At 51.5% G+C, this 8,296-nt stretch overlaps 1 protein-coding gene across 2 annotated transcripts in view; it reads left to right on the top strand.

Annotated features, from left to right (window-relative positions):
- GOSR1 (golgi SNAP receptor complex member 1) overlaps positions 1-8,094 on the top strand; it is a 48,542-nt gene extending 40,448 nt beyond the window's left edge. For both annotated transcript variants that reach the window (XM_063296064.1, XM_063296073.1), the window contains exons 8-9: positions 4,716-4,798; positions 6,266-8,094. In XM_063296064.1, the coding sequence (XP_063152134.1) occupies positions 4,716-4,798; positions 6,266-6,390 (208 nt within the window). In that variant the 3' untranslated portion in view covers positions 6,391-8,094. The remainder of the gene's footprint in view (positions 1-4,715; positions 4,799-6,265) is intronic.
- The last annotated feature ends 202 nt before the right edge of the window (positions 8,095-8,296 follow it).

Raw genomic sequence — 8,296 nt, forward strand, 5'->3', positions numbered from 1 at the left:
TGGAGGGGGGTTATGGCCCCCTCCCTGTCCTTCGGGGCCATCCTAATTTATTGGATTTGGCTTTTGAGACAGAAAGGCTAAGTGGGATCGGATCTGGTCAGGACTTGGATGGGGGACCACCAGGAGATCCCACAGGAGCAGGCAGTGGCACATGGGAGGGCAGAGTGGCCTTGGGCAGAGATTAAATCCATTGATTTTTAAGGCACCTTTTCCTCTTGTGCCGAAGCAAGGAAGGCAGGTCGACCCCCAGAAAGCCTCTTGACTCAGAGCACAGACTCTGAGCAACCCGTTACGGGCACTCGTTCCAGGAGATTTGGTGACGGCCACTGGATAGCTTTCAGGAGGGACTGGGAACCTCCACAGAGGCACGGTTTACCCCACATGGTTAGCCCTGATGGTTCGATGGAGCCTCCCTCTCCAAGAGTAGCCTACCTCTCGGGGGCCAGATGCTGGAAATCAGCACTGCCTGATTTTAACTGGAGGGGCAGCAAATAGGGAAACTGATGGTCAGCTTTTCTTCCAGGGTGTAGCTGGCTGGTTAGCGTGGCCTTGTTTCTGGGGTCCAGGGCCCACTTCTCCCTTCTGTGTTAGTGTTTGGGGGGGGTCCCTCTTTTTCTGTCCCATTCCTTCCCTCCCGTTTCCTCTCCCAGTCTCTAGCCTGTGGGAGTCTCGTTCTGCCCTGGCCTTGGGGTCTTCCTTGCGGTGGGGGGGCTCCTGTCCCGCCTTCGCTTCCCTTGGGCTTTGCCAGCTTTCCTTGAAACGAAGAAAAACAGATTTTGGGCCTTGGGTCCCGTTCCACCGAAAGGAAGCAAAATCTCTGCATCGTCTCGCGAGGACAGCCTCCAACGAGTCCATTTTTGCTGGTGGTGAATCCATGGCCACGTTCACATCATGGGCAGCAATATGGAAATGGTTGGTCACTGATGGTTAGCTGGGATTTGTTTTGTTTTTTTTAATCCCATTTTAGGCTTGGGATTTCCTGGTGGTGTCGCATCCAAGCCCCAATCAGGCCTGGTCCTGCATAGGTTTGGAGATCAGCTAAGGCAGTGTTTCTCAACCTTGGCCACTTTAAGATGTGTGGACTTCAACTCCCAGAATTCCCCAGCCAGCCACGCTGGCTGGGGAATTCTGGGAGTTGAAGTCCACACATCTTAAAGTGGCTACGGTTGAGAAAGGCTGAGCTAAGGTTTGGCTAGGTGTTGGCCCGCAAGGTGGGCCTCACCTGCTGCACAGCTTTACAGATTTGGGGGGGGGGGGCAGGGGCCCCCAGGAAGTGTGTCTTTCATTGCTTCTTGCTTCTTTGCACTGTTTCAGATCTTTCTTTTTTAAAGTGGGAACTTCTTAGCTCTTCAGTACGTATGGAACTAAATTAACTCCCCCCCACAAAAAAAACAACAACAGGGAAGGGTAGGAAGGGACCATCAAAATGGCTCAGTCCCTCTTTTCTCCCTCCACTACAAAGTTCTGCCTGGAAGACGATGGCAATTGTGGTGCAGTCTATCTGGGACGGCTGTATCGCATTCGAGACCCGGGGTGATTGGAAATTGGAAGTTTTACAAGTCGCCTCGGGGAAGCAGCGCTTTCAAACCTCTTTCCTTAATGGTGTCTGTTCTGACTCCTTGCCTTTCCTCTCCTCTGCCAGAGGCACCATCTGGCAGCCTTTTTTTCCCCTGGAACAAGGGCCGCGATTGTGGCCTTCTGAGGGAGAGAATCTAAAGTGTATTTAACATTAGCGCTTGGCTCCGGGCCTCTGAGCCACCCTGCTGGCTGCAGGCAGTGGCTGTGGGCCGATGCAGCCCGTATTTGCACACACACCCTTGCCTGGTCTGATGCTGAGCACACCAGGGGCGCTCCGGGGAAGAGCCGTGGCCCTCTCAACTGCTTTAGAAGTGGCAGCGTTGGGTCAGGGAGGAAGAGGCAGCGTGGCTGCTAACCTGCCTTGCTTGAACAGCTTGCTAGGCAGGAACTGGCCTGCACTGCAGGCAGGAGCAAGAAAGACCACGAGGAAAGCCCCTTGCAGTCAATCCAGGGTTCCTGGCTGGCTACTTAATACCTGGCCCCTGTGACAATTGGACTTCGATAGCCTCACCCTCTCTTAATTATAATTATCCAGTTGGTAGCCCTTTTTTTTCCTGGAGGCACAGATGATGCAAGGGTGTGTGTGCTGCTTATGTTTTGTTTGGGGGGGGTTAAATTTTCAAGCCTTTTTTAGGGGAACATTGTTGGTGGTGAGTGTTTACAACGTAAAAGTGGTGCGAAATTGACCTTTGGCTGTATGTTTGGAGAGTCCTGCTGGGGCTGCAAGAAAGGCCTCAGGTTTCTCACCTCAATAATAAATGACATTTTTCTATCTTGGGCATGAATTCAAATGTGAGCTTGAGCACAGATTAAGGGATAGTACTGAATGCTTTTAGGTTGCTCACTCTGCTGCTAGAATAAGTGGCAACTGCAACAAAATGTTGATGCGTAGAACGGTAGGCTTCCAGCCATCCAGCAGTGGGCTTTTTTTGGGGATGCTCCATTTTTTCCCCTCATTCCCTGGCCTCTTCAATGGTCAGCTTTCTGGGATCACCAGCATCCTCACTCTTCATAAAATGGTTTGGGATTCTCCTTCCTATTGTCCCCCCCCCCCCATTTTAAAAAAAAATTTGTTTTTAGCTCCTTGAATGTACAAAGTGCTGTACCTTGAGCTCTGGGCCCACTCTAAAATGGTGGGGCTACCTCTTCACATCAGTCACTGGGTGGACCCACTGGGTGGAGCCAGTTTTATTAAGAGGTCAGTTTGCAGGTAGTCCTCGCTTAACAACCATTTGTTTAGCAACAGTTCAGACTTACAACCGTGTTGAAAAACAATTATGACCGGTCCTTACGCTTATGGCCATTGCAGTGTCCCTGCGGTCACACGATCACGATTCAGGCACTTGGCAACTGGTTTGCATTTATGACCATCGCAGTGTCCCACGGTCACATGATTGCCATTTTTGACCTTCCCGGCCAGCTTCCAGCAAGCAAAATCAATGGGGAGCCACGTGATTTGCTTAACGGCCACCTGGTTTGCTTAACACCCACGGTGATTCGCTTAACGACTGCTGCAAAAAATCATTAAATTGGGTCGGATTCACTTAATGACCACTTTGCTTAACCCCCAAAATTCTGGTCCCAATTGTGGTCGTTAAGCAAGGACTGCCTGTATTGGGTCTGTGCGAAAAGGAGGTGCTTGGCTGGTCATCGATGGCTGTTTTTCTCTTGGGAATCCCTTTGACTTGCCCATCTTTCCAGCCTGGAATTCCAAAGAGCCCGGGCATGTTCTTCTCTCTCTGTTACGGCCATCGGAGTTCTTCCCAGCCCCAAGAAGCAGTTTGCTTCTCTTTGTTGTTCTCGGCAGGTCCCCCTCCTGCCACATTGTTATTTCGACTTTGTCAGCAGCTTTGCTGCACCAACCTGGCCTTTCTCCCCCCAGGCTCCTTGTTTCTCTCTCCTTCCTGGGCTGGCCCCAATTCCTCAAGGAGGGTCCCCTGGGTAGAGATGGGTCGGCCCCAATTCCCTGGTTTGGTAGCCCGGGAAACGCGCTCATCTGCTGTGGCAGAGAGACACGCATTCCCGGTTAAGCCTCCTGGCTGAAATGTCGGTCTGCTTGGAAGGTCCCCCTGGTGCAAAAGTTCCGGACAGATGCTGCAGCGTCAGATGAAGAAAACTGCCCAATCTTGGGCCCACTTTCTCCTGGCTCCCTGTGGTTTTCTTCTTCATTTGCAAGCAGCAGCTTAATCATCGCAGTTTAATCCTAACTGCCTTTCTTGGGGACAGGTGTGGGGAGCGGTGTGGAAGCCCTGATTTTCCACTCCAGGGAAAAGACTGTCCCGGTGTCTGTTCCACATCCCACCCCCTGCAGGCAGTCCCATCTTGCAAAAGGAAAAGGCTGTCTCTGCATTATACTTAGACTTTGAGCATCTGCCATACATACACACACACCCTCTCTTCGCACACTCGGGGTACCTTCATGAGAAACTGTTAAGAGGGGTCCTCCTGGCTGATCCCAATACCTCCGTGGGCCACTGGGTGAGGGAAAACCAGCTCAGTTCCAGGCCTCCCTGGCTTGCTCAACCCCCCGGCCTGGCGCAGCTGATGGGGGACTGGCTGTTTGCAGCACAGGTAAAACGGGGGGGGCGGGCTTGTGGTTGTGGGCAGCCCAGTCATTAGCATATGCCAGCCCTTCAAGGTAGGCAATGTCAGGAAACGGGTTCCACAAGAACGACTTTGTTGTTACAGGGTATAATAACAACAGAATCTTGAAAGCCTGCTGGTGTTCCCCTTCCTTTCCCTCTTATACCTAAGAGGATCAAGGCTGGATTATCCTGAGCTTGCTTCTCACTCCCTCCTCCCTCGCTGGGCCAAGCTGGCCTTTGCCTAACAGCCGCTGAATGCCTCCTTCGAGACCCGTAGCAGGAAATCTCCATGCAGCCACAGAAAAGTTCCAGGGTTTAGGAACGGCTTTTCTGGACCTTCTGTTGATCTAACAGTCTGGGGAGGTCAAACTTTTCTCCCCCCGAACTACAAACCCCAGGATTCCATGGGGGAAGCTCCGGGGGCTTAAACAGATTTATAAAACCAAATGTTGCTTGTCCGGCAAAGCAGGAGAGCCACAGCACAGCTCAGTTACCTCAACCTGAGTTTCATGCCTAATCCTTTTTTCTCTCTCTCTCTGGTCCCCCCGCCAGCATTGCCATGGCCACGAAAGAAAATATGACTTCCCAGCGAGGGGTGATGAAATCCATACAGAGTAAGATGAACACCCTGGCCAGTATCCTTTCTCCTGCTGCTTCTCACCTCCAGGGCACTGGATGAGATTGGAATCCCAAAGTTGGAAATGACCTCAGAGGTCATCCAGTCCAACCCCCTGCTCGGTGCAAGGTCCGTTAGAGCATTTTTGGCAGATAATCCGGGAAGGAGAAGTCACCATTTCAGGGGGCAGCCTGTCTCGCGGGCTGACCGCTGATACAGTAAGGAAGTTCTGCCTGATGGCTAGCCTGAAATCCCTTCCTTGTCATTTTCACCCCTCGTTCTGACCCCGCCTTTTGGGGAACTAAGAGTCGGTCCACTCCCTTTGAAAGCCCCTCAGATGTCTCAAAACAGCTGCTGTATCCAGAGAGGGGCAAAACGACAGAAGCACCATAAGCTCTGTCACGCATGGTGCTGCTGTGTTACGTGCACAAAAGGAGAAGACGCTGCGGATGCCTTTGTCAAACCTCCCCTCAATCTCTTTTTCTGTAGGCTGAGCATACACAGGTAGTCCTCGTTTAGCGGCTGCCTCCTTCAGCAACCATTCACAGTTAAGACAGTGATGAAAAAGTCACTTTGCGACCAATCCTCGCCTTTACGACTTTGACAGGTCTGGAAAGCTGAAGTACAGTAAGATCATAAGCCCAGTCGCAGTTTCACTTAACAACTGCTTCACTTAACGACTGAGCTGTGAGTCCCAATTTGTGGTTGCTGGAGGGAGGGTGACGGAGGCCTGAAGGTGGAAGAGTGGAAAGGTCAGGTTGGGGTGCTTTGGCCCTTCAGAAGGGAGGGCTGGATCCAGAACAGCCAGGATCTGGGATTGGGGCTGACTGCTTGGCCTTTGCGTCTGGCTCTTAAGAGGTACAACTCCCGACGCATCTCTGAGGAAAGGGGCCAGCCCCTGCCTGCAAGCATTTGGCTGTCCTCCAGTCCACGCCACCCAGGGGGTAAGATCCTGAGCGATGTGAGGCTTGCCTCTGAGAAAATGCCTCCAGGGTGGTGGGGCTGCTCCAGGAGGGATGGGTGACACAGTCCCAGCCCCTCATCAGGACCCCCGTGGGAGGTGGCCTCCTCAATACGGAGGAGCAAATACACATCGCAATAACAGCGAACAAGAACCCTTCATGTGCTGCTGTGTCAGTATGAAGTTATGCGTGTGAGGAGGGTCTGAGACCCCCTGAGCTACTTGGGGGCCAACAGGCAGCTTTGCCCGCCACACTTAGGCATGGTGTTTCTCAACCTCAGCAACTTTAAGATGTGTGGACTTCAACTCCCAGAATTCCCCAGCCAGCATGGCTGGCTGGGGAATTCTGGGAGTTGAAGTCCACACATCTTAAAGTTGCTGAGGTTGAGAAACACTGGTTAGGCGTCTGTGGAGTCAAGGTTGGATGGTTCTTTTAAGCACATCCCCTCAAAAAGCCCACAAGCGGCGGGGGGGGGGCAAGCCAACGCTCCTCCTTGCTTCCTTAACTCGCGGCTCCCTCCCAAGACCGTTTTCCAGCCGTGAACAGCCTGATCCAGAGGATCAACCTGCGCAAGCGGCGGGACACGCTCATCCTGGGGGGCGTCATCAGCATCTGCACGATCCTCCTGCTGCTCTATGCTTTCCATTGACGGAGGACGCTGCCTACAGGGACTTCTGGGACCATGTTCCACCGCCTGGGAAGGGGCAGGCAGACTGCCGCGGGACCCTCCATCTGGGCACGCGGAGGCCAAGGTTCCCCGGGCAGGTGGGCTCCCCTCTTCCTCCCTCCAAGGCTGGCCACGAGATCCAAAGGGGCCGCCCTTTCTGCTCCCCATCCAGTTCTCCCACTTTGGAGGCACAGTCCCTCCCACCCCGTGAACGTGTCCTGCCCCTTTTGTACCATTTTTCTCCCGGCCGAAGGTGAGCCAGCTCCAAAACGTGTTCCCGTCCGGCCATGACTTTTATCTTCCCAAGGAGAACGTTGATGCCTTTGTTCACACCCTCTCAGATGCTAAGCACCCTCTCAGATGCTTAGATCCAAGGCAGCTTAGCCAAGACTTTGCTACTTAAACTTCGGCCGGGCCCAGTCGGAGATCCGAAAACGATGGAGAGGCATTCTTGCCTGATTTAAGGAAGAAGATCCTCAAGGGTTGGGTTGGTGAGAACCCAACCCCCTTGTGGAGAAGAAGAAGAAGAAGAAGACCGGGCCTTCTCATCTCCTTCCCACAGCACTGAGAATGACCAAGACGTACCAGCTCAGCAGATGCTGGGCAAGTGTGTGGACAGGGACTGAGGTCTAACCTCTTGTTGGGGAGGACATTTGTCAGCCAGGCACTCCACGTGGACTTTTTGACCAACAGGAAGCCCAGTCAACATTGCACGGGTCCCTCTTGAAAGCAAGGGAGCGTGTTCCTCATCTTGATCGACCACCAAAGGGCGATGGCGGGTGTGGGGAGCACAGGAGCATCTCTGGCATACATATCTGTTAACCATTTTATCAGATGTATTCTTGGTCAAAAGCGTTTTCCACAAAACACCGGCCTGTCCTCAGCTTCTGTTTGTCCAACTTTGGTTTGGTTCCCGTCCTAACAAAGACACTGGACGTCCCCTGCCCACCCCCGCTTTGAAACAAAAAATAAAATCTAAAAAAGATGTCTATTGCATAATTCTGTTGGATCTTCTGATTCAGAAACAGAGATTTTGTCTTTTTATATGCAACCCAAGCTAACCCAAACGTCACCTCTTCCTCCATGGTGGTATGCAGACTGCAACTTCCATTTGTCACTCAGCCGGTGAGGATCATGGGATTTGAAGTCCAATGTATTTAGAGGACTCAAGGGTGAGAAGAGATGATCTGGAGCGCTTTGGCTGCCAGGAATCCTGGTCCTCACCTCCATTCATACACTGTGAAATTAAACATTAACACACAATGGTTTTGTTCCAATGAGTTCCAGAGACGGCCACTATGCCATGAGGGTCTGTGGCATCAAGTTCCTAAATTGATGAACTATTTTTTCTCTTTTGAGTTTGGAAGACTGTTTAATCCTGTTAGTGCTATGAATAAAAGAAAATGACAGGTAGTTTTCGGCTGTAAGAGATTGCTTGATGTTAGAGAAGGCTCCTGTTTCAAATAAGCTGTTTATTGGCCCTTTCAGAATAGCAAAAACGGGGGAAAAGATGAAGATGAATTCATTATCGGAGCTCTGCATTAAGGAACTGCTGCTGGAGTTTTATTTTTTCTTTCCACCTCGGATGGTTCGACTCTGCTGAGATAGGAAAGATTTGGTTGCATTATCTAGCTAACAAAAATGAAAAGATTAAGCACTATCTCCGAATAAAACGTATTTGTTTAATCTTAGGATTCTTGTTTCTTCATTTGTTTCTCTTCCTGGGGTTCAGTGGCAGCCGCAGAACTGATTTGGGAGGCTTAAGAAATCAGGTGTGAAATGCACGATCTGGGGGTGAGTTTGCCTAGCACGTGAAGCTAAAATACGTTGACATGTTGGGGTCTACAGCAGCATTTTTCAACCTTGGCAAGTTTAAGATGTGTGGACT

This window comes from Candoia aspera, chromosome 1 (genome assembly GCF_035149785.1).
Source record: "Candoia aspera isolate rCanAsp1 chromosome 1, rCanAsp1.hap2, whole genome shotgun sequence".
NCBI lineage: Eukaryota > Metazoa > Chordata > Lepidosauria > Squamata > Boidae > Candoia > Candoia aspera.